Source organism: Sorex araneus, chromosome X (genome assembly GCF_027595985.1).
Source record: "Sorex araneus isolate mSorAra2 chromosome X, mSorAra2.pri, whole genome shotgun sequence".
Taxonomy (NCBI): domain Eukaryota; kingdom Metazoa; phylum Chordata; class Mammalia; order Eulipotyphla; family Soricidae; genus Sorex; species Sorex araneus.
In genome coordinates this window covers 238,035,617-238,062,788 of record NC_073313.1, presented here as the reverse complement: position 1 = coordinate 238,062,788, position 27,172 = coordinate 238,035,617, and the positions used below count along the sequence as shown (strand labels likewise).

Genomic DNA, 27,172 nt, shown 5'->3' with positions numbered 1-27,172 from the left:
TGAATTCTGTTTAAAGAAGATTAAAGATTCTAAATTAACTTTCCAAGTTGATGCTGGACTTTTAAAAGGAATGTAAACTTTTAGTTTTAATAAATTATCCAGAATAAATTTCTTCTTCAAATTAAGTAAAAGTATTTTCTTTATTTATTCAGGTTAGCTTTTCTAAGCAGTTCTCTTAATTTTATCATGAACCTTCTAAAATATGATTAGAAAATTACATGTTAAAATATATTAAATACTCGTTTAAGACTATAACCTTCTTTTGAAGATGATACTCCTATTTCCCCTAATGATGAAACACACCATCCATTTTTTTCCTGAGGGATGTACAATTACACTGAGTTGTCTTTAGAATTTCTTGCCCTTAATGACCTTGCGATCCCATTTTCAATATATCATTATCTCTAAATTATAACGTGGTCATGAATAAGCCTTTTAGTAAGTACTCTTTTTAAAAGGGATACAGATTTATATAAATATATATATGGAAGTAGGTAATTTATGCCATTTAAAAGTTAACTTATACATCTATTATCAAATAGGTATATTGGCCATTGTAAAATTCAGGTGAATTTTGGATATATGAATACAGAAAATATAAAAGCTCCTCACTAGTTTAAGCATTTGAGGCTAAAGTAGATTGAACTTGCATTAATAAATTATTTGATTAAACCTAAATACAAAATTGCTTTATGGATCAAAATGTGCATAAATTATAAAGCTGTAGTAGTGAGCCTGTACTAAACATTTAAACCAGGTAGAACATTTTCATTTTATTTTAAATCAATGGTGTTCTTTGATTCAGAAATTTTTTTGGGGGTAAGGTCAAAAAATACTTGGGATATTTGTCATGATGAATAATACTATAGGATCTAAGGTGAGCAGAATCTCTGAATATTCAGCTTACAAAATATTTGCCACAAATGCAAGCAAATTGCTGTATACTAATGTAATTCAATTTCATGTTGCTGCAGGTAAAAGCAAGCAGTTCAAGTATGTTTTGAATATAATTCCCATGGCACTAGGTTTAAACACAAATGACAGTATTCTTTCACAAACAGAATTTCTAGAAAATGAAAATGGGATTCTTAAATAAGTACACAGATATCCCTGATATGGAAATGTTTAAGTTCAACTTTTTTCTAATTCTAAAAACTACCTGTAAATTAAAAAAGTAAATGACATAAATAAAATATATAGATCTGAGATTTAGAACAACAAAAGAAAGATACACCGGAATACAGAGGGAAAAAGAATGTCAGTGATGGAAACTAGGAAGGGACAAGAATAATCTGATCTAATTAACCCTCTCTAGCAGTGCAAGTGAATTCACATGATCTAAATCAATTATGTCAAGTGATTGCCTAATTTATTCATAAATTCCTTCAATTAGAAAATAAAGCACACCATCCTTTTCTTTGAGTTTTAAACAACTGCCTTCACTCCTTTCAGTGTAATAAAATGAAAGAAAGCCCTTGGCTTTTATACTTCCTTCTTTGAGTTTTTCCATAAGTCTGTTTATTGTATAGTATTGGCTTTGGGGCCACACCCAGTTATATTCAGGGGCTATTCCTTGCTCTGTGCTCAAGTGACCCCTGATGATTCCTGGGAAGTCAAATGCAGTGCCAGGCATCAAATCCATGCAAAGCAACAGCCGTAACCCCTATTTCTTTGGCCCTAAATCTGTTGGCTGTTATAACTCTCCCTCCATAGAATGAAATTAGCAGAACAACTTTGGATAAGCAAATATGAGTCAAAGTGACACCTTCTTAATAAAGCTCTATTTCTAATTTGATGATTTCCAAATCAAATATATTTATGCCTCTTTATTCTGTCTGTAGCACTATCGTAGCACTGTCATCTCATTGTTCATCGATTTGCTTGAGTGGGCACCAGTAAAGTCTCCACTGTGAGACTTGCTACTGTTTTTGGCATTCAGATATGCTTGCCAGGCTCTGCCATGCTGGTGGGATACTCTCGGTAGCTTGCCGGGCTCTCAGAGAGGGAAGGATGAATTGAACCCGGGTCGGCCTCGTGCAAGGCAAATGCCCTATGCACTGTGCTATCACTCCAGTCCTCTTTATTCATTTATTCAGCCTCTTTATTCATTTCCCATTTAACCATTTGTTTTTTTACTTTTTTTTCCATTTTGTGTCACACCCAGCAATGCTCAGGGGTTACTCCTGGCTCTGCACTCAGGAATCACTCCTGGCGGTGCTCAGGGGACCATATGGGATGCTGGGAATCGAATCCAGGTGAATCGTGTGCAAGACAAACGCCTTACCCACTGTGCTACCCTTCCAGCCCCTTGTTTTTTACTTTTATACATCAATTCCTTCAATCTTAAGATGTAATATAAGGAAAACATGCCTACTTAGTAAGATCAGGCAATTCAGAGATCAGTGGATTAATGAGATCATAGCCAGATTGCTCTAACCCTATCCATCAATACTATCCACCCTGGATTCCCCCTGATCCTATACTGCCCAAGAGATGAGCAAAGTGCAGGAAGTTTAAGGTAAGCATGACTTAGTGGCAATCTGATGAGAAAAAAATCTTATGAGAAAAATAAAAACCTTTCACTCAGGAGGTACCCCAAGAGTATGCAATTCTGTGTCTATTATAGATACCAATGATAACTAACTCAGGAACTCAAGAAAGAGCCAAGAAAAAAAAATGATAGTTTCCTGAAACAGGGAGACTTGAGTGAGTTGGAGAAAGGAGGTTCCAGGGAGATACCTCAAAGGGATGGAGTATATGTCTTGCAGTGTGTGAAGAGCCACACCATCTATAATACCTCACTTGAGTTACTCTCTGCTTCCCTGTCACATCTATAAAATGGCAACAGGATCACTGTGGAAATAAACCAATTCTAGCAAGCACTCAAAAACATTAGTTACGGTTACAATTTACTACTGCTGTTTCCCCCTTTTATACTCTGAAGCCTTGTTTAAAAGGGATCTTCTCTGCCCTGAATATTGGAGCTGAAAAGTTTGGTCTTTTCTGCACATGCACAGGGAGAAGTTAGTGATTTCTAACCACTGACTATTCAGCAATAGATTAGAGGTCACTTTAACAAATACACACTATTCTCAAGCAACTGCATGTAGCCAACCACAGCCTGTCACCAGTCTCCCTGGTTAATCCCTGCTTAGTTACATCCTTACTCTTTGATGCTCTTCTGTAGGTATTCTACTCATTTAAATGGCTGTGTACAATTCTTTAGTCTGGAACTTCTTCAGTTGCATTCAGTTTCCTAGCACTACTGTTCCAGCTTGTTGGAAACTCTTACCTCACCCACTGTGACCGTGCCCATCACCTCTGCAATTTACAAACATGTCTGTTTGCTAAGGCATTTCTCAGATTTCTGAGAGTGCCTATCCTATGAGAGTTGTACATAATTTGTACATAAGGGTTCTATGAGTAAGTGAATTTGAGAAACATTGCATTCATTTTATCTTAAAAACTCCAGGGCACTCTTGGAAACTGGTTAATTAGACAATATACAGATAAACCTGAACACAATTTGATTTTTTTAAAAAAGACATCTGTTTAGGGACCAGAGACATAATACAACACGTAGGGAGCTTGCCTTGCACATGGGCTGACCCAAGTTTGATTCCCAGTACCACATTTGGTGCCCCAAACCCGGTCAACAGTGATCCCTGAGTATAGCGTCAGGAGCAAATCCAGAGCACTGAGGGGTTGGCCTCCCCTCAAAACAAACAAATAAACTTAATTTTGCTTAACTCACCATTTTCCAAACTTAATAGACTATTCTTCACTATTTCATTCAAGTCACTATTGATGTATTAAATCTACTGAATTTCAAATAAAAGTCCATGGTAATCTATTTTCATATTAATAAACATATTATTCAAACTTTATAAGGCATAATCACCATATCTAGCATAATATAGCTAGAGGATTTGGCCACTTAAAATCTTAGCCTTTCTAAGTCAGAGCAAGCACAAAGATTATAACCTGCTAACACAGATTTATTACAACTACAAATAGAGAGTCTCTTATATCTTTGATTTCCATACTCAATTTAGTGAAAGAGTTTTTGCCCTTAAATTTTAAATCTCTGTTAAATGTCTTCCATTTTTTATATACCCTGGTTTTACTTTTACAGCATTTCATTTGAATTCTCTTACAGTCTCCAATGATTTTTTCAAGACAGTCCTGAAGTGTTTTGCGATTATGCCAGGGAATTCTTGGATCAGCAGAGGGTACACCAACTTATTCTCAGCTCACTTGAAAATATCACTCTTGATTAGTCAATTTTCAATTTGATCTGTATTTTAATTTTCACTTTAATTTTAATACTTCATTAGATAGTGTTCCTAGTTACCCTTTCTTGTGTACGATAAAAGCCCAGTGGGGATTGAAATATTTGTCTTTCATGATTCCTCTATTCATAATGTCTAGAAGGTTATGTTTGTTATACTGAAGATGTTTCTAGTGCTTTTATCTACCTATCCTGTTTCAGCTGTTTATACATGGTTCATGAAAATATTTCCACCAATGATAACCTATGGAATTGAGATATTGCTGTCTATGGAAATTATTTAAAACAATTTCTACAAAGAAAGCAACATAATAAACATTTGTGGAGTATATGAAAAAAATACATACCTATTTAAGAGAGAGATGACTTACTCTATGTTAACCAGTTTTATCATAAATAAATCCTAGCCCTGGCTCAACTTTTGATTCATGTTTAGTTAGATATTTCTATCTATTTATCAAAAGACATAGATATATTAATATGTAGGTTTTTTTTTTAAAAAAAGTAAAACAGATTTTATTTGGAGCTTTTTGAAGGGAAGGAAGAAGAGAAAGTGAGAGAGTGGAGAATAACATACTCAAGAGAGAACCCAGGCTTCGCCAAGGATGGAGAGTGAGCCCCTACACACATCCCAGCATTAGATATGAAAGCATGAAAGCACACATCTCAACAGGGGAGATGGGTGCGACACATATGCTTGGGCACCACATGTGTTCGACCACATGGGCACAAGCAACACATGGGCTTGGGTAGCATATGTGCCTAGGGCTTTTTTTCAAAATTTGTTTTTGTGTAATAACTGGCAGTGCTTAAATTTATTCCTGGTTTTGTGTGCAGGGTCCACTCCTGGCAGTGCTGGGGGAATATATGCAGTGCTGGGAATTGGTCAGGAGTTGTAGAAAAGAGAAAAGAAAATATACTTTCCCTCCCAAGAAAGAGTTGAGATCTGACCTTTAGTTTAGAATATTTTAGTTCCCCAAAGTGATACTTAATTTAGAAAGTTTTAGCCTTATAGATGAAATGCTCAGATGGTTCACAATAAAAATATACTGTCAATAAACACTTGAAAAATGTGTAGCCATGGAAGTAATTTTAAAAGTAAAATATAAATAACACATTGAAGCTGAAAAATTGGCAAAACTGAGAAAATATAATGACATCTAGATTCTTCCATATATGTTGTTAAGAGCAAAATTGTTTTCAGGAGGACAAATACACATTGAAAGTCTTAAATCTTTATACAACATTTGGTCAAGTAATTACAATTAGAAAATTTATAAAATTAAATAATCATGACTGTTTACAAGGTTCATGCACTAGCAGGCTTAATGTATTTCTATTTCAAAGAGCAAAGAATTGAGGGAAAAAAACACCTACAGGCAATTTAATACAATGGCCACATTTTTTAGAAGCAAACTTTTAGTTAAAAGATAGTATTAGAGAAGCAATGACAGAGAGAATAAAACTTGTGAAATATTGCTCTTAAAGGACACAATTATAAAGTATATATTTATCACAATCATTCCGAGGGAAACTGAAACATAAAAATATAAATATATGTGAAAACAAAAAATACATACATAAAAGTAAGAGATTTTATTTGGGGTGGGGGTTGGGTCCACACCTCTGGTGCTCAGAGGTTACTCCTGGCTGTGCATGCAGGAATTACCCCTAGATGGTCAGGGGACTACATGAGACGCCAGAGATCAAACCCAGGTCACTTGCATTAAAATTAAATGCCCTACAAGCTGTACTATTAGACCCCAGAGGTGTTTTTTTTTTTTAAGGCAACTATTGTACCTAAAATAAGATTTTCTAAGGAGATTGTTCCCTAAAGTAGTTTGAACTTGAACATAAAATTTTGCCAAAAGCAAATTATTATCAAGCAGAATGCCAATCAGAGCATTATAACATTGCCAAACTTGAAATACCATTGAAATATATTCATCATATTCACTATGCAAAGTATGTATTATAATTTATTGTAGATTATTATATGTGATATATTATGTAATATACAAAATATGTTTAATGGCTGAAATTATTATTATGAATGAATCTGAGTCATTTTTTTAAAAAATTAAGTATTTATATTATAAAAATCATTGAAGCATTACAATTTTATAAAGATATTCTTATATTAATACAAGAGTTCTTTTAAAAGGAACACATGATTTTATTTAAATATGAACAATGGTTTAGCAAACAAGGAAAAATGAGAAAGAAAGGTTCATATTTGGCTTTACTAAAAAATGCTTAAGACCTGAAATGTAGAGTCACAATTGAGGTTCAAACAACAAAGAAGAAAGTACTTTGTCTAAAAATCCAAGTTTTAAAAGGAGTCCAGAATATTTCAGTTCCAAAGGATAAAGCAATTTCTCTACTGATAAAGATTACCCACTAGAGCACAAATAATGCTCCAAACACAGAGGTGAATTTCATAAATACCTGAACATGGATTTGTTACTGGCATAATATCATTGATTGACTTTCAATTACAAACATTTCTAAACATTATGGTTTTCTTTATGTCTTGAGGAAAAAAAAGGGTATTGACCTCTCTTTCAAACATTGTACTTTTAAATTATCTATGTACTCCAATAAATTATGCTTTATCAGAAGAAAATACAAATATAGTGAAAAATCAGCTGGTAACATTTGAGACCATGAGTGACTGCGATAGAATCAGGGTCTATGTATGGAAATCATAAATTATTCCACGGTATTTTATAATAATTACTTGAGGAGAATTCATTTACACTGACAATTTAAGTCAAACACCAATTATAAGAAAAAATATAAAGAAAGCTGTAGAGTCTGATTTATAATACTAGCATTATTATTATTAATATTAGTGTTATATGTTACATTAAAATTTTCTATATATCTTTATATAATACATGATTATATAACACAGTATCTATACTATTTTACTACAGTACTCTCTTCATGTTGGTAAGAATACATTGACTCTCTTATGTGTCAAGTTAAATGTTTTTATATGTGAGACAATCCTGCTTCAAGATTGTCTTTCAAATGGGAGCAGATGAAAATGTATCTGTTTTTCTTTCAACAATTGGCTTACAAGAACAACATCCAGACAAATCTAGAACATATAATATTGTATACATTGTAATTTCTACACAAAGGCCTCATTTTCCAATTAGCAATAATAATGTACCTGTCAAGCTGGCCTTTGGTTTTTGCACAACATCCAGCTCCATGATCAGCATTGCTGAGCCTGCAATTGATTCTGGCTAGCCATGTGCAGGACAGTCTTAACCCCTGTACTATCTTTTCAGCACCACATGACAAATTATTTTTGAAAACACATTTCTTTCTTTGTTTTTCTTTTTTGGGTCACACCCAGCAATGCACAGGGGTTACTCCTGGCTCTGCACTCAGGAATCACTCCTGGCGGTGCTCAGGGGACTATATGGGACGCTGGGAATCAAACCCAGGTTGACTGAGTGCAAGTCAAACATCCTACCTGCTGTGCTACCACTCCAGCCCCGAAAACACATTTCTTGAAAGTTTATTTTGTAGGATATGTAAAACATAAATAAAGCATAAGAAAAGGATGCATATAAGCTTTCAGAAACAGAAACATATCTTTAACATAGAGGAGCATTTTTTTTTTAATTCTTCCAAGTCAGTTATTCTATTATGTTAAATAAATATGTACCATTATGCTACGTCTAATAAGGTAATCTAGCAATATTAAAGATAGAATCAATCCACGTGTTTCCATAATCAATTAGTATTAACATTATTCTATAATTATTTGAATTGCAGTTCTCAGGGCTACACATGTTGTGGGACAGGAGTGATAGCACAGTGGGTAGGGCATTTGTTTTGCACACGGCCAACCCGGTTCAATTCATCCGTCCCTCTCGGAGAGCCCGGCAAGCTACCGAGAGCATCCCGCCTGCACGACAGAGCCTGGCATGCTACCCGTGGCACACTCGATATGCCAAAAACAGTAACAACAAGTCTTACAATGGAGACGTTACTGGTGCCTGCTCAAGTAAAATCGATGAACAATGGGATGGCAGTGCTACAGTGCTACACCTGCTGTGCTCAGGGCTTATTCCTGGAACTTATCCCTAGCTTATTCAGTGCCAACTCATGGATCACTCATGATAGGGCTCCAGAAATAATATGGGGTGTTGGGGATTGAACCTGGGTTGGCCACATGCAAGGCAAACACCCTACCATAATAGTACAGTACTGCTGTATTATTTTTCAGACCCTTGAAAAATAATCTATACAATAGTCCCTTTCCCACAATTCTGGTGACTTTTGCCTTTTACTTCAATTTTCATGGATAATTTACACACACACACACACACACACACACACAGAGACTACCTGAGGTACTGCCTCTCTGGCACTTAACTTAAAATTTTATTAATAATTTAATTGTAAACAACATTCAAGCGGGCACCAGTAACGTCTCTCATTGAGAGACTTATTGTTACTGTTTTTGGCATATCCAATACGCACGGGTAGCTTGCTAGGCTCTGCTGTGCGAGCTCAATACTCTCGGTGGCTTGCTGGGCTCTCCTAGCGGAGCGGAGGAATCGAACTTGGGTTGGCCGAGTGAAAGGCGAAAGCCCAACCACTGTGCTATCGCTCCTACCAATGTACCAAAAAAGAAAAAAATCACTATTAAAAGTGGAGAAAGAATGTCTTAGTCTTCCTAACTCAGGATAGCTCACACATAGTAAGTATTCAATTGATGCCTGTTTGATGAATCCATCATTCCTTGTTAAGATACCATAATTTCAATTCTGGAGAAATCACTTGAATGTTAATTCTGCTCATGTTCAAGTTACCCAAGTCTACTAAAATTTTGCTAAGAATGTTTTAATGCCTACATCCAAGTTCTATGTATCCAGTCTGCATCAATTTCTCTCTCTCTTTTTTTGCTTCTGGGGTCACACCTGGCGATGCACAGGGGTCACTCCTCACGGGACCATATGGGATGCTGGGAATCAAACCTGGGTTGGCTGAGTGGAAGGCAAATGCCCTACCCGCTGTGCTATTGCTCCAGCCCTACATCAATCTCTTTTGAAATTTATTGCAATATAATGAGAGGGTCATTATTGTATGTAAGGCATTATTGTATGTATTATTTCATTCCTTTAAGAGTGACAATGAGCCTTCATTAGCACATTTTGGGAAAGGCACTTGAATGTTATTACCAAGTGAATAATTCGGTCCATAGGATTTACTAAAATTAAATGACTTTATAAATATTAAGATGAACTACAAAACATGTCCAAGATATATCTATCTAGAAATGCTACTAAAAAGTCCAGGAGACATTAGTGGTTTCACAGACACACCTCCAGCCTCCCCACATCCTGCTCCCATCATGAGGCCACTGGTGACTGTTATTTCCCCCTTTGCTTACCCCCAACCCCTTTCCTTTTTCATTGAACAAAAGTGGAAATCCTCTGTGGATCAGAGACAGATCCTCACTTCACCAATGGTTTCTGGAATTCATCATCTCTGAGGAAAATGACCAATTTGCTTTTCGTCTTCTAGTGCGAGGCCTACTCTTTCATAATTTCTAATTATCAGAGACAGTCATTCTATAATCACAAACCTTTCTGTGTCTGGGAAAATAAATAGTCTAGAATGGAACTCATGCTCTTCTAGTGTGAACATCATTTTCTTGTGTGCCTAAAGATAAAATGAACACAGGAACTGGGTGGGTCCGCTCTCCACCTGCCAGCTGCTAGATGCTCTAAACAATGGACCACCTCTTGCACACTTTCATTCTCCTGCTCTAAAAATAGCTCCACTGTTTAGAGGCTTTGCAAGCACCGTCTTGTGCAGCTGTTTAGCACTTCCTGCGTTTATTATTTCAGATTATTGACACTACTTTTTTCTTATTTTCTTTTTTATCATTTCTTTTTCTCTTCCTCTTTTCTTCACAGCCAAAGTTATCAGTAAGTGCTTGCAAAGCAGACACACAGGATCCTCAGATGCCCCTCCCTTTACTCTTTGAGATAAGTTATCAAAATGTCAGAATTTCCTTTTGGAAATCTTTCTTAACTCTTGAGTTTTCCTTTCCTGTTAAGATTTCAGTTGGGAGGAAGCAGCCAGCCCGGTTTCTCTTATTTACAACAGTCCTGAGTGTTTAATGCATAGCTTGGTAAACAGCAGGCACACAACAAACATTTGTCCAGTAAATGACTAAACATTCTCTGTAATCCCTCCTAACTTCTTAAAGGGTAGGGCAAATACTTTACATATATTCATCCTTGTCTAATAGAGATAGCAGCTCCTTTCTTAAAAAGTTACCATTATCTCTACTTTACCAATTAGGCTGGTTTATATACCTTCCTTGTCTTGTTGTTCTTAGACGATGCGATTTGGTTTTTGGCTATAGCAAACAGTGCTCAGGGTTTACTCTTGGCTCTGCACACAGGGATTACTCCTGGAGCAGCTGGGGCGGGGATATTTTATTTGGTGCCAGAGGTCAAATCTAGATCAGTCTCATATAAGACAAGCACCCTACCCACTATATCATTGCTTCTGCCCTGATGTGATTTTTTTTTCATAACAGTGCATGATTCAGGTCTCAGCATGTTTGGAGTTATCACTTATTGATGTTTCAATTAAACAGGATATAAGTAACCATACAGATATATCTGTATCTTAGATGTAACAATGTATATTAAAATGTGTAAATGCTATAATACATAGTATCCACTTATTTTTATTGACTCACCATGAATTACAAAGTTACTCATGATTGAGTTTCAGGTATGTAATGTTTAATCACCAATAATTTCACCAGTGTTCACTTCCCTCCACCAATGTCCCAGTTTCTATTCTGGGTCCCCAGCCTCCATCTATGGACAACACTTTTTCATTTCTATTTTCAATGCACTGCAGAAATATAGCTTTATAAATGAACTCCCATGTTTTCTATTCAGGATTTTTGTCTTATTATGAGTGCTCTACTGACTGAGCTATCCAGGCTCTGAGTGTGGACTGGAGTGATAGCACAGCGGGTAGGGCGTTTGCCTTGCTCATAGCCGACCTAGGTTCGGTTCCTCCATCCCTCTCGGAGAGCCCAGCAAGCTAGCGAGAGTATCCCACCCACAAGGCAGAGCCTGGCAAGCTGCCCGTGGCATATTCGATATGCCAAAAACAGTAAAAACAAGTCTCACAATGGAGACGTTCCTGGTGCCCGCTTGAGAAAAATCAACGAACAATGGGATGACAGTGCTACAGTGCTTTACGAGTGCATCATGTGGGAGGTCATGACTAGACAAAATTAAAAAAAAATAAGAAAGAAAGTTGGGTCTGGAGAAAGAGAGTGAGCAGGACACTTGCTTGTCTTGCATACACCTGATGTGGGTTGATCCCCAGCACCCCAGTTCCACCAGACGTGATCCCAGCAGATAAAAGGATCAGAACAGTAGAGTGGAGTTAGCTTTTCACATACCCACCTAGACTTTGATACGAGAGATACTTCATTACTCTTTGAGAAAAAACTTATGTGACCCCCCCAAATTTACATTTGTTGATACAAGAAGTTGGCTGATTTATGATTAAGGTCAACAGTAAGTCTCTTCACACATTATCTCTCTTAAAAATAAAATTAGAACAGAAAATAAAACTGCTGAATCACATTTCTTGAAAGAAAATCTGTCACTTTATCTATACTCTTGATTTTCGGGAGAGTCATTCAAGACACCCGCAATTCATAAAGACTGTGAGACATGGAATGTTAACAATCTTCATTGTCAGGAAACTTCCTAAAATTGCGTCTGAATGCCTCATGCATCACTTTAAGCTCATTTCCTCTCATTGAAGAGAGGCAGGACAGCTGGCCAGCATCTTCCATCTGCACTGCCCCCGTCTCCTCATTGGGCTACAGGACACCCTTCTCAAATGGGAGTCGGACACCAATTTGAAACAGGAGAGAAAAACACTCTCAAACAGTCTTGTGGGAAATAGCATTTTCAAGTTAACTTTGAATGGAGCTATAGATGAAGCCAAGGAAAAGGCCCAAATAGTGCAGTTGCTGCCCCTTGAATAATTCAGACTAATTCTTAAATGATATTATAGGGTCATAAAACACCAGGCCTGAAAATTAAAAATGTGTATGCCTCATGAAAAAGTCTTTGAATGTAACTCTCTGGCAAACAGCCAACCAGGGCAGCTCTTTGGGGGGAAACCCTATGCCAAAGGCCAAAGAGGCAGCTGTGTTATTTAGCTCCTGAGAGCTTCCAACTCAACACCCACACAAGCTCAATTATGAACAAATTAAAGGGATCCAGACTGAACATTGTAATTCTGGTAATTTAAATAAATAGAGGAAAGTCTACAATTAGCAGGAAAAGATTGATTTTCTGGAAAACCCAGAAAATGACACCCTAACCTCTCTGAATAAGCATAGTTACATCTAATTATTTAAAAATAAATTTCCTTTTATTCATCATTTTAATCATTCTTGGTCTGACTTAAACGTAGCCACATGCATGCCAGCAGAAGTAGCCACGAACTACGAAAACAGAATAAACTGAAACATCTAATGGCTGTATAGGCATGAGTGACATTGGCAAAACTAATTGAAGTTTGATAACTGCATTTTTGAACACACTGAAAATATGTTACTGATTTCTATCATTTTTAAGAGAAAATATTAGAGTCATTGAGAAATAATCAAATATTTACTAATAGGGACTCTACTAATATAACTCAGTATATTAACAAACTACAAACAAAATACACAAGATCATCTATTCACATAAATCCTTAAAACACTTAATAAAATATAACTTTCATTTCTTTTTAAATAATTTAAACAAATGAAAGCAACAATTCAGGAAGCTAAGAATAAAAGTAAACTTATTTAACTTGATAAAAAAACATTATCAGAAATCAAACTGCAAGCATTGTAATGAACAGACACAAGTGCATGCAACAATAGATGCATTCCTATTTAGTCTTTAAGTTCATTTTGATGAGTTAATCTAAGATGACAAGGTCAATAAATGTACAAGATGGAACAATGTAATTTTACAAAAAAAAAGAAGAAAAATTAGAGAAAATCTGAGTCTGTCCTTAAAGTTTCAAAAGATAACTTCATGATAATTTAAACAGAATGATTCTGGTATTTGACAAAAGAGTATTTCAATAGAATATGTGTATAAAATAGAAACATGTATGTAAGATAATTTAGTATGCAATGTGACTACATTATGAATTAATGAGGAAAGAATGTAAAACTCAACAAATGTTATAAATAATTTGCCTTTTTACATTGTGAAAAGTTTTCCCACCTTATGCACCATGGATAAAAATACAGATTGCTCAACATTTCTAGGGAAGAAGAAGCATTTAAAAGCCTTTTAAAATAAAATTGATGAGGTTCATATAAAATCCAAAGTTTTTAAAAGAGCACAAAAAAATGTGCCTATCAAAATAAAAAGGCACAACACACTGCAGTTTTTTTTTTGTGTGTGGCATACATAACATTAATCTAAAGAAGAAAGAATCGACAAATGGAAACACTGACAAGATACAGGTAAGCAAATAATGGGTCAAGAAATACAAACAAATGACCAGAACAAAACTAAATAATCAAACTTGAATCCAACCAAAAGGGGAAAAGTGAGATGCAAACTGAGCTACTCATATAACACTGTACAATTAGTAGAATTGAAAATATAATGCTCTTACTGGTATCTTGAATTATTAAGAAGCACAACATTTAATGTTGGCATATATGAAGACGGGGCCACAAATATGGCCACAAATATGTACAGAGCTTACTATAAGAATATACACACAAAACTAATTTAAAACCATGTTTATATTAGGGTATGGTGAAAGAGATGAGGATTAAGACTTTAGTTTTCACAATATGAAAAATGTTCTATTTTGCTTTGCAAACCTAAGTGAAAATAAGAAAATTGAGACCACCCATCTTTTACAAAACTTGAACATATGAACAACTATTAATTAATGTGTAAAAGTTAATATACTAGCTTAGAATAAGCAACAAAAATGAAACAAAATGAAAGAGACTGGTGCGGCCTATTTTCTTTGAAGATGCCCACAGAGCATATAGGGGAGAAATAGCCAACATTAATTACATTATAACTAGGAGGTTTTACCTTTTGTATTTTCAAGCGAGAGAAACAGCTGTTTTTCTAGGGCATAAATAGTCAAATAGCACTAATTTGGTTTTCAACCTATAAGCCTCCAGATTCCTTTTTAATCTTGTGAAGAAAGGATCTTGATCCTGCTGAGCGGATTATTTCTATAAGCATCACGTCGGTCTTTACAAATATACCTATTTCTTATGTTGGTCTACTGCTACATGTGAAAAACCTGCCTCCATACGGCATTCTGTTCACCCACTCAAATAACAAAGAATGCTCAAATGTTTACCACTTGGGTATCATCTGAGTACATTCACTGAGAAAATCAACACATTTTCTGAATTCACTCAATTGTTCTAGGTCTAGAGGGTCAGAATGGTCCCCAAATACTGACCCTCCAAGCCTCTGCAAGGCTTCTTTTCAAATGGGCATTTTCTGCAAGGGACCAATATTGATGGCTACTTAAAAAACATCCTTTTAGCCCAGTTTACTACTTTAGCTGCATGGCACATTTTTAGCTGATGCTTTTGTGAGGGCCTTGTAGCCTAAAGAAAGGAGCCCATGACCTCTGCCCAATTACGTGACCTGAATGAGCATTACTATAATTTGGGTTGTTGTAGTATCACTACAGAAAGTACATTGTACATTTCCCAAATATACATATTTTTTTCCCCAAATATACATATTTTTAAGGGCTATTTTAGTGTAAGGTGCAAACAAGCTTTTCAAGTGATAAAGAAAAATAAAAAATACATTGTTTTTGGATATGCCTTAGGTTCTATTTTTATGGGCTTGATAATATTTTTTTTCTTTCAAGCAAAATGGATGCCAGCATTTTTATTTGCAGAGAATGTTCAGAACTATTCCATCACTGGCACGTTTTTAATCACATGAGGAAAACAGTAATATATTTCTCTCCCCCAAATTAAAAGCAGTTTGTATCCATTTATCTTTTTCATAGAGAAATTTAGAAGACAGAACAGGAAATGTTTATCAAGCACACAATAAAATAAATTGCTTCTTAAGTTATTAGTAATAACCTATGTCAATGTCACACATCATTCCTTTGATTTGACAAAGGTTCACGCTTGAGAAAATACTATTCTGACCAGTGCTGAGAGCGCCTTCTTGCAAAGGTTTCCTATTCATCTCTTACTATAGGTGATTAGAGCAAATGTATCCCAGTGATCTGGTTAATTTATAGAGAATAGAATCAATTTCTCTTGTTTCATCATGATTGAACATTTTTCTGTACTCCTGTAAATGAGTACCAGATAAGCACTATTTATCAGATTGTTTTGTGGAACACACAGTTTTGATTATTCTATTTTCTTGTTGCTACTAATGAAATATGTAATATGTCTCAAGAAGAAAACATTAGCAAAGCTTGGCCTCTGAGCATTCAGCAAGCAATGGATTTTCTGCTGAGAATTTATTTGTACCCACACTCTTGTGTAATAGCTTTCTCTCTCTCCCAAAGCCCATGGGAGGGCAGCAATGTTCTTAAGTATCTTGGGTGTCTTTCAGGGTTCTATGTTATAAGATCTGGAGAACATAGCATACAAGAGCCTTTGCTCTGCCCTAGCTGTTAATGATTAGCTTAGAAACTCCCAGGGCATCCCAGAATCTCAGTCATACAGGTAAGGACCCAGGGCATCCTGTTACTCTGAGTCCAGCATATTGGGAAACCCTTCTCCCTTCCAACAATGCCTGCAGGGGTTGAGGTGGGCATTTAAAAGGATCATTTCCACTGCTGCGAACCCTATTTATTGCACCCAGTTGGACAGCCCATGGGACAGGATTCATTTAATCACAATCTCTCTCTAAGCCTCAAAAAAGCTATGCACAAGGCAATGGGGAGACATTGGCAGAATTAATAATATAAAAACATAAGTCGATGAGTTAAAGATGCTTCTGACATCCGGCTACTCTAGAGGAATAATACAATTTGTCTGACTTATGTGGACCATCTCATGAAAATAAATCATTTCTCTCTCTTTTTAAAAAGGGGTAATTAGAATTAAATGTGGGAGAGAAGACAGGAAGAGAGGTTGACCATTAGCCCCTCTTCCAGGTTTCAGTAGACCTTGCCCTATAAGGTTGGAGTTGAAGGAACAAAAGCAGGACGATGGGGAAGATGGATGGCCAAGGCTGGATAGCTGACCTGAATGTCACCTCACCCCACTTACCAAGGTCCATGCTCTTTGAGGCTTTCAGATTCATTGATTCAGGCTGCCTGGCTGGGGCCACATATCTGAGGTTGATATGCTGGTCTGGAAAATATACTGTTGATTCCATCCCTGGGCTGCAGAAAGAAGACATACATGCAGAGAGGTTTGAAATAAAATCTTAATATTCTTCTCATTTAAAGACAGCCCTCCTTATTTTGAACATAGCTACTCACTGCTTCTCTAGCAGGTTTTAAACACATATTTTGAAGTAATTCTTAAACATCAGCTCAGCTCTCTATTATTCGATGTAGGAACTCTGTTTACATGTAGTTTATCATACTCCACAATTTAAATAAAATATTCGCCGGCTAATATCATGTTTTTCTCTTCACTGACTTTTGCTAATTAGGATCCTGCTGTACAATATATAACATTAAGTGGCTGAGGCGAGCCTGGAAATACAGCACTTCAAAGGATGCCACAAGATATTAGCAGAGCCTAAAAGCTGTTAAAAGATTTCTCTGGACTTGCATGCCCTTTCTTTACAAGCAAGTGAAAGGGGTATCCTTGAGAGGAAACCATCCTGTTGAATGACTGATGGCTGCAGTGGTTTCATTTTCTACGTGTTTAGCTCTATTTTCAAAAGCTAATGTTAATGTTGAGCAAATAGTCTGTTCATCAATAATACTGAAAAGAAATAACAGGAAAAACACAGTTGACAATTTAGACACAAAATACATCAAATGCCCATTATAAGCTTCCTAATACTAGCAGTCAATCTCAAAGAATTCTATTTCTGCTGAATATTTTATTTTGCTAGAGGATGCAAGGGATTAAATTGAAGAATTACATACAATGCCTTATTTCTTGCTCTAGAACTAAATTATACTTATACATGTTTTATAAATTAAATTATAGCCGCTTTGTCCCCGGTAATTTTGCATGTTCAGAAAGTAAATATGGTGGTACATTTCAACAAAATTTTATTCTAATCTTAAATGTAAATCAAGATTTCTTGGTCAAGCAGAAAGATCTAAGTTTGAAATTTTCAAACAGTTGGATCTTTATGCTTTAATCAATTAAAATTATTATGAATTTTAGAACACAAAAAATGTACAAGTATATCCCTAAATCCATAATTCCAAAGTATGTTTAATCACTTCTCAAAACCCATTATGCATGAACCTTTAATAAGGGGCTGGGGAGATATTGCAATAAGTAGGGTACTTGCCTTGTATGAAGTTGACTGGGGTTCAGTCCCTGGCACCCATTATGGTCCTCCAAATCCCATCAGGAGAGATCCCTGAGTGCAGAGTCACAAGAATGCTCTGAGCACTGCCGGATATGATCCCCCTCCCCATATAAGTGAACCAATGTATGAATCTCCAATATTATAATGAAGACAGCAGATTAAGGATAAAGCTGTGACAGGAAGCACAGTACTGTGTTCAAGGGCACAGATGCAAGAGGTGGTCTGAGAGGTTTTATAACCTGACTTTGCTATTTACTTGCCATGAGACTCAGCGAGTTATCTAGCCTCTCTGTGCTTTACTGCCCCTGTATATAAAATGGGCATATACATATAAAACATTTCCTGCTTCAGAGGGCTAAGAGACAACAACAACATGAGCTATAATTTGAAGAGTAAGCAGGGCAGTGTCTGGCATAGATTAAGTGTGATGGAAACATACTATAGACAAACAGATATGCACATTTGCTTCCCAAATCATCTTTCTGAGCTTTGTGAGTTATCAATGCTTTTATCTCATTGTCTTGTCTGTTTTTAACAGAGTCTAGCATATCTGTGACTGAGCACTAATTCCCTAGTTCAAAGGAAAGTAGTATTTTTTTGTTTTGTTTTGTTTTTGAGCCATACCTGGTAGTGCTCAGGTGTTACACTTGGCTCTACACTCAGAAATCACTCCTGGAAATGCTCAGAGAACCATGTGGGATGCCAAGGATCAAACCCGAATCAGCTATGTGCAAATCAAGCATCTTATCTGCTCTACTATAACTCAGGCCTCTGGAAGTGAAGTAGTAGAGAAACTGCAAGTTCATCATGTGATGTTCCTAGTTGAACTTGTGATAGTTACAGGCATCACAAGAAGCTCTTAGGTCACCATCACAAGAACTAGGTGTTTCGTGTGAATTGAAGAAATTCCTAGTTCTTTTTGTGATTCTAGACACAATGAGCTCATTTTGTGATGGTTTAAGTTCATGGGGCAGAGAGCAAGCATCAGCTCTGGTGTGTGATACCCCAGTTCTCTCATGCATTTTTATTCTTTTGGAGAGCAATTGAACTGACTTTATAAAGCTGTAAGGATTAAGCATCTTAAATAAAGACATGTTAAACACTGACAATAGTACCTAGCATATGATAAAAGCTTGATTAGATGATCAATTCCTGAAGTTCCATAGGATAGGCAGACTTTGAATGCAGACCCTAGGAGCTCCCCGGTGAAGAAATTCTATGTGAAAATTTCTCAAAAGACTTAAACCTACCCCAAATTTATGAAAAATTATTAAGTGACTATTTTGTATTTGTCTCGTTTTGATTCTTTCTTGGTATTTGGCTACATTCCCAATAGATGGAGTCATAGACATATAAACCACATTAGGTCTGGTATCTAGTGACAGAAAGGCATGCCAATTATGAACAAAACATTTTTAGAGCCACTTGTTGCTATTGTTTTGGTCTGACAGTACAGAAATACTCTAATTGTGTCAGCCCATTTTAAAGAAGGATTTCAAGATGCAACTTTAATCCTGAGCTTCCCTCTGAGCCTGGATGTATTGGAGACACTTGCCCTTAAATGTGTTATTCGACCTTTACTTGCACTTAGCTTTGCATCCTTTGATCTCCATTGATGGTGTGGTTTTAGTGTCAGAAAGACTCATGGCCTTCATAGAAACAGAGCATGTAAGAGTTGGGGGGGCACTAAAGGTCACCTCATCTAAGCCCTCATCTTGCAGATAAGAAACTGACCCAAAGCAGAGACTGCTGTTTCAAACTCACACAGCTGGACAGTGAAAAAGCCAGAACTAGAACTGAACCTTCTTGAACTTTCCCCAAACCACAATTCTTGGTTAAAATGGTAACCACCAATGACACTATTACAAATCACAGAACTTGAATCAATATAAATAAATTTAAAATAAAAAATAATGCACATGAGAATAATTATAAATAAATACAATAGTGACCTGGGGAATAAGGTTTTTGGGTTTTTTTTTTGAACCCATAGAAATAATTGTTTTTATAATGTAGATCTACTCTCAAACTGTTATGTAGCTCAGCTCATAGGCTACCTTTTGTTTCAGTAGAGGGGAGCATGTCAAAAATTTAAAGAAAACCAGCAGTCCATATGTCATAATGAGTGACTTTAAGAGGAAGGTTAGTACCAGTATGAATATTCCTCGCTGAAACATAGAACACATTGCAGTAGAAGTGCTCTGCTCAAGGCAGATTATGGAAATCTATCCAACTGAATAACATGCTTTTCTTTTTCTTAAGCCCAATTTATTGGCTAAGCTTGCTTTATGAAACCATACACTAATTAAAAATTACGAATGGAATTCACATTTTCCCAGAGTCAGGGAAAAAATTATCCACATTCCTATTTAAGGAAATAAGCTGGCAATGAAATTTGATTCAATAGTATCGAGTAAGGTAAGTAAGTTCAGTAGCAGAGGGGCTGTTTCAAAAGGCTGGTCTTCATGCTTTTCATGCAAGAGAAAATGATTTCGGATATCACATACTCTCTGGAGTACCAATAGACAACATTCACTGAGCACTGGACTGGGAGAAGCCCCTACACACAATCAGGTGTGACCTCCCCCTCCCCAAACAAATAACAACAACGAGGCACATGTTCAAAAAAAGATAATTGTGTGTGTGTGTGTGTATGTGTATGGAGAGATATTATAGTGGTGAAGATGCTCATCTTATACAATGCCAACCTGGGTTCAATTCCTGGCACTATATACAGCCTCCTCAGACCACTAGGAGTGACCCCCAAACAGAGTGAGGAATAAGCCTTCCCTGAGTACAGCTGAGTATGGTCTGAATACTTAAAAAAAAAAAAAAGAAAAAGAAAAGAAAAAGGAAAAAGTGAATTGGGTTATAAAAATTATTTAAAAATAGTCAAAGATGATCAAAGAAATTAAAAAGGTATCTTATATATACAGATATAGCAAATACTCATATTATGTTTGTTTATAGATATTATGTATATGCATGCTATATGCTTATCCATCCATTAAAGAATTATGAGTCTGTATCTTTGTTTTGAATGTGACCAGTGTACACTCTGAAACTTTCAACAGAAGGACCCTGCTTGCCATGGTACAAAAAAAAATAAGACTAGTATCAGGTTAGTAAATATTTAAAGAGGGAAATAAGTGTTTCATGAGACACAGTGGAATCAGAGTCAATGTAAGCAGATAGTGTGCTTAAATAATGAGTGTAGTACTGAGTGAGTTAATGTGAAGGCATTTTAGACATGTAAGTTAGACAAGTAAAACAATTTATAATTTCATACTACATATAATAAGTTTTGGAGTAAGAAGATGACACAATGATTATAGAATATGACATATTCAAATTTTGAAGGGAGCTAGGCTGGGCTCATGGCTGAGTGGGCTGCAATGGATACTTTGGGAAGCTGGAAGTTGACAGCAGGCCAAAGACATGTCTCCGATAACGGGCCTGTTTTCAGCATGAACAACCAGGGAATCTATCAAATCGAAATGATACTCAATGTCAAATTATGCTGCATAATGAATAAATAAGGGTAGCATGAAACATATGTCAGTGTCCTGAATGTGGTGACAAATCAGGAATGTGAAAGATATATAAGCGCCAACAATGAATGTTCAAGGAGAGCTGTCTGAAATGAAAAGGCAGGGGAAGATTTTGAGGAGCATGCCAGAAAGCATTATATCTGAAGCTGCAAGCGTCCACTACAGGCTCCAAAAAGTGACTACTATGAAGGAAAGTAGATGAAGCTAATGTATCATGTATGCGAATGAAAGGTGGAGAGAGAGGAAGCGAGGAATTGGCCAGAATAGACTGGGAGAATGAGAAAAGGAAGGGGAAGAATGCAAGAGAAAGAGAATCAGAGAACATAGGGGAAATCAAGAAGGAGTAAAATGATGAAAGGATTGGCAATAACCTAGTGCTGCCTAAGCTGCTAATAAAATTTATTGTACTTCAATATTCACCATACTACTTGCTACTAATTTGGCTTAAATTCTACTTGGAATATTACTGCAGAAATTAAATTTCTCATGATTTAATTATTTACACAAATATTTAACTTTTACCTAGCAACTGTTGACAAACTCCTACAAATAAATTCCTGATTTCCTTTTGGTACAAAGTCCAGATGTCCATTTGATCGGATTTGTCTTTCACTCCTTGTGAAACAGCAGTTTTCTGTGTCACCACGCACACTCTATCTCCAAAGCACCACTTGTCCTTTCAGCGGGCTTCTGACTTTTCTTTTGGAAAGACAGGCTGGCCTCCTTGCTCAGCCCTCCTGGCTCCCTTCCAATCTCTCCTCCAACTGAAGTGTCACACATCCAAACCTTCTCCTGCTAGTCACCTAGGCAACACAGCGGTTTGCAGGTTGGTGAAGATCACAGGATCCCAGGAGGGAGAGAGTTCTAAGGCATTAGATTTGTAGCTTCCATCTCAAAACATCTTTTTTACTCTGTTCCTTTCTCCCCAGCTAAGCCCTTCTTTCATTCAAACCCTTCTCTTCTACCTAACCTACACTGGGTTGCTTTCCTTATCAATGCCCTTCCCTTATGGATCAACCCCCCCCACCTCTACTCCATGCTCTGCAAGGAAGTCAGCTTAATACTGTCACCATCCCTTCCTCCCCCAGGCTTAAAATCCTTCCTTGACTGTCCACTGCTATCTGATCAATCATGATGCTCACAAAGAATGGAGCTCAGTGAACACAGCCTTGTCCTTCTCATGGATTCTTCCTCCAGAAAACACTTTTGCTATCCTGAACAAGCTCTGCGTTTCTCCTCACCTAGTGTTTGACTTTTCTGAGTTAAGTTTTCTGTCCCATTACCCTCGCTTATGGCGAATTCCTTTCTAGACTCCAAGAAACTTTTTAAAATCCTACCTCTGCTTTATTATTACCTTTCTGGTTACCTGCAGGCAGAATTAAAGTCTCATTCCCCTGGATCCCAAAAGCATTTTCTGGCTAATGCTCAGAAGGAGGTCCCTCATGACCCATGCTCCTTTCTCCTCAGAAAGACAGTGCACTTTTGGCAGCAATGCCACTGACTATTTTTTTTCTTTATTGTCGAAATGCTTTCCAAGGCTGCAGTGACTTCCAGTGACTGACTCAGTGCTCTATAAATACTTATGTGAATGGACGAGTAAATGTCAATAATCAAATTCTGAGAAGGTAATAAGGAAACGAGTCTGAGAAAAAATTCCATCCTTCTAATTGAAAGATTGCTGTTAATGTTTAGGAGTGAATTTCTAGTAAACTGGGAAAAACAGAAGCTTAACCTCAAGGAGCTAGGGAGGTAGAAAGTGACAAGGCAATGGAAGATACTTGTTCGTATCATCTCACCTAATGATTACATATAGCCAGGAGGGCCAAGACAAGCAAAGATCACAGAGCAATGGGCTTTACCGAAGTGGAGAGGGAAGAAATCCATGGAAACATGGAAGCAGTCAAAACAGAAGCTGATGAAGAATAGCAGGTTCTCTGCCGGTGGAATGGCACTGGCACTTTGGTGGTTGGAGCAACGAGTCTTATACACATGGAAAAGAGCAGCTGCTAATTCCCAATACATCTATCTCTGTAGGATCTCTGAACTGCTTCTTCCTCCTGAAGGTTTCTCTGATGAAATCTTATGCCCCTCCTCCCCCAGCAAAACTTGGGTTTGCCAATTATAAATGAAAAAACAATTTGAGCTTTATGTTTGTCAGTTTTATTTTATATCCGTTCATATTAAAAAGCCTCTTGACTACAATTGTCTATCCAGAGTGTTGCTCTTATTGAGTGAATATTATCCCTTTTTCCATTAAATCACGTCAATAAGCTGTGACATATGTTCAAATCTGAATAAACCCAATAATAAGATTCTACTCTCTTTGGAATGAAATATACCCTTTAACTTTGTAATCTGGCCAGTCAATTATGATAGAAGATGTAGAAAACACCTGACTTTCCCATCTCTATGTTCTTTGCTTCCTCCGCTCTTCCCTTTTTGAAATCCCTTACTTCTTGTGTTCATCTCATGCCTACCTTCTACTGATATTTTAATGTTAAGCTCAAATGTCATCTTTATCCCATAAGACTTTTCCCAATTCCTCTATCTGAAAGCATTTTTTTCTGCCTCAGATGTCTAGATCATTTGTATCTACATTTTCTGGTATCACTTTATATCTTGTGTTGTATTCATCAATTTCACCTACCAGTTCACCATCATCATAAGGGTAGAGTTTAAATGTGGGTATTTATTTTTTAAGTGAAGTCACTGTCACTGTCACTGTCATCCCATTGCTCATCGATATGTTTGAACGGGCACCAGTAACGTCTCTCATTTTGAGACTTACTGTTACTGTTTTTGGCATATTCAATACGTCACGGTAGCTTGCCAGGCTCTGCCGTGCCGGCGCGATACTCTTGGTAGCTTGCTGGGCTCTCTGAGAAAGATGAAGTAAAATAGTTTTTTTTCTTGAAAGAAATCTGTAAATACATATGGGAAGAGAGAAAAAAGACAGACAGATATATGTTCAAGAGAGAACACAGACTTCTCCAGAGGGGAAAAAGCAGAGAATAATTTTTGGAAGGTTATAGACAACTTTTCCAAGTTGTCTTGGCCAGGATTTCTCTGCATACAGAAAGATAATCTGGGTGTTGTCAGGGAGAAAGCTTGAACATTAGAACTCTTGATGCTCTCATCCAATTCTTATTATGGCCTTTAGATTCTCCTGTGCCTTCTTTTTTCTGAGGTGGTGCCTCAGGTTTTCAAGAAGCTCAGGACTTATATCTCTAAGGAATGTATTCCTCATGCATTCACCTTTATATTACTCCAAGAATTCTGCGTAATTATATGAATTTATATATACACAAAGGTAAGTAGTAATGCACAAAGAATAACAATATTGTTATTGTGATTTTTTAATGCCATCAAAGTATATTTTTTGATTCAAGATTGATGCAGCAATGGAAATGAATGATCAAAATGAAATATGTCCACTTTTTTCTTTCAAGAAATCCCTAGAGGTATAAGCCTAAAACACTATTATCAATATAGTTCATGAATCATATTTGAGTAAGGTAACAGACTTAAAAAATAAAGGAATCAGAGATAGCTAAATATAGATATGCTTCCAGCTAACAGAGTTAGCTATACTCTCATGTTGCTTTATTTTTAGGAGATTGTGATAAAAAGCATAATAGGAAAGATAACAGCATTGCTGCAAGAAAAATGAAAAAAATTTCACAGGGTTATCATGGGACACAGAATGGAATAAAATACACAGTTTTTAACAACCATAATAAATACAGAAAATAGCAAAGGGACAATTTAATGATTTTTAAAACTCATCAGAAGAACAAAATCCATGAATTCCACTAGTCAAATGGTGTGTATGCTTAGTAAATCTCTCTCATGCTTATATGATTCTAAAAATTATTGATTTTTTGGGTTTCTATTTCAAAAATGGATATAATATCGGGTACACTTTTCAATATTTTAGATTATATATGGTGTTGCTTTAATTTTTAGATTCCATTAACTTTCTTGGAACATCTATTTTTAAAATGCCTTTAGGGTTTGCCAATTACAAGTGAAAGAAACAAACTAAGCTTTATGTCTTCTCAATTTTATTATATATCTTTCCACATAACTTTCTTCAAATTCTACAGCTCTGATTTTTAAGCCTACTTTTAAAACAACCAAAAAACCCTATCATAAATATTTTAAGAAAAATTATAATGAATTTTAACAAATGTAAGCAACAAAATATGAAAAATTAGGCTATTAGCTACGAGAGCTTTCTATAGAAAGACATTACAGTTACTATAAGGCTTTCATTGTAGAAAGAAATAGAGTTAAAATAAGGTTGCTAGGTTTTCCCAGAAAAACCATAACAAGGAACATTAACAATCTATCACTTTATCGATACCTGTGGTTGTAATCTTCAAGGCCCAATTCCAAAATGGGATGTGGTGGTGGAGAAGGGGGTACTTCACTCTCAGACCATCCATCAGTGGAAAATAATGGCTCTAATAAAAGAATAAATTAATTAGTGAAGCTATAGTAAACTAACGGTAGAAACTTTCAGTGCTCGTTTTACACCAGTCCATCTCTTAGACACATTTTTACCTACTCATAAAGCAACCTAGAAACAAATGAGTTCTTATACAGAACTGAAGGTTTCAGATGGGGGCTAACACAGCTTCCAGGAGCAATCTAAGCCTAATATGCTTTGCATGCTAGCAGCCCTGGGGCAAGTCAGGTTCATGCATCTTGACTACCTTTTCCTAGCTAGGGTAGACAGACACATAGTCATTACCTGTGATTTGTGGGAGAGTAATGAAGTCATCTCTTTCATGCTTTAACATTTTTGTGAGCAAAGCTCTAATGAACACTTTGTGTTATGTGGTGATTTAAATTTCTGCCTCAGTGACAAATAGGTATTTGGGAATCTTGTGAGATGCATCATATCTCTATTCACATTTAGCCATTCCAGAGGGTAATTTTATATTGATGCCATAATCAAAAATACCTAAGTTAGACATCTTTGAAGCAAAAGACAGATCTAAAGCCTGGACTTTTTACCAACTGAAAGCCTGCACTTTGTCAGTCTAGCCTATCATAGAAAAAAAAAGATATTGCATCTTGAATATCACTAGAACATATGATGAGTTTTGTTGAAAACTTATTATATGCTAGACTTTATGCCAGTTAGTGCTTATAAGCAATCACCATATTAGCTACTTGCTTGATAAGCATTAATGTCTCCCTGATCAAGGGGATGGGTTTTGGAGCAAGACTGCTGTTTCCAATCATAGTTCCTGTAAGTATGAGAAGTTGGGCAAACAACTCAATGTTCATTAGCCATGAGTTCTAAATCTATAAATTATGAATAAGAATAATTTCACTGGATGAGTACAATGATTTTATAAGATGGTGCAATGCCATAAATATAATGAGTTACGTGGTAAATCATTGTTAACCTATAAATTATCAAATCCACCATGGGTTTGTTGCATTGGAATAATTGGAATACTTGATCCTGATTGCCGAAACAAAAGAAAAATCTTTGTATCCTTGAGAAATGCAGCTGGCAACAGTATCTGCTCTGATTTGCCAATCTGTAAGACTTGATGGTGAAACTTATGTGTCAACTTGACAGGACCACAGGGTTCCCAGGTACTGGGGCACATATTATTTTGGGTGTTTCTGTGAGGTTGATCTTAGGAGACATTAACACTGATCATTGCTCTCTTTAATGTGTGTGGTTTTCCTTCAGTCACTCAAAGGCTTCAATAAAACAAAAAACTGACCCTCTTCTACATAGAAAATTC

General features: G+C 36.4%; 1 protein-coding gene across 3 annotated transcripts in view; it reads right to left on the bottom strand.

Moving 5' to 3' along the window:
- PARD3B (par-3 family cell polarity regulator beta) overlaps positions 1–27,172 on the bottom strand; it is a 1,223,953-nt gene that overhangs the window by 467,275 nt on the left and 729,506 nt on the right. For all 3 annotated transcript variants that reach the window (XM_012933501.2, XM_055122817.1, XM_055122818.1), the window contains 2 exons: positions 25,768–25,867; positions 16,617–16,732 (listed from right to left, as the gene is read on the bottom strand). In XM_012933501.2, the coding sequence (XP_012788955.2) occupies positions 16,617–16,732; positions 25,768–25,867 (216 nt within the window). The remainder of the gene's footprint in view (positions 1–16,616; positions 16,733–25,767; positions 25,868–27,172) is intronic.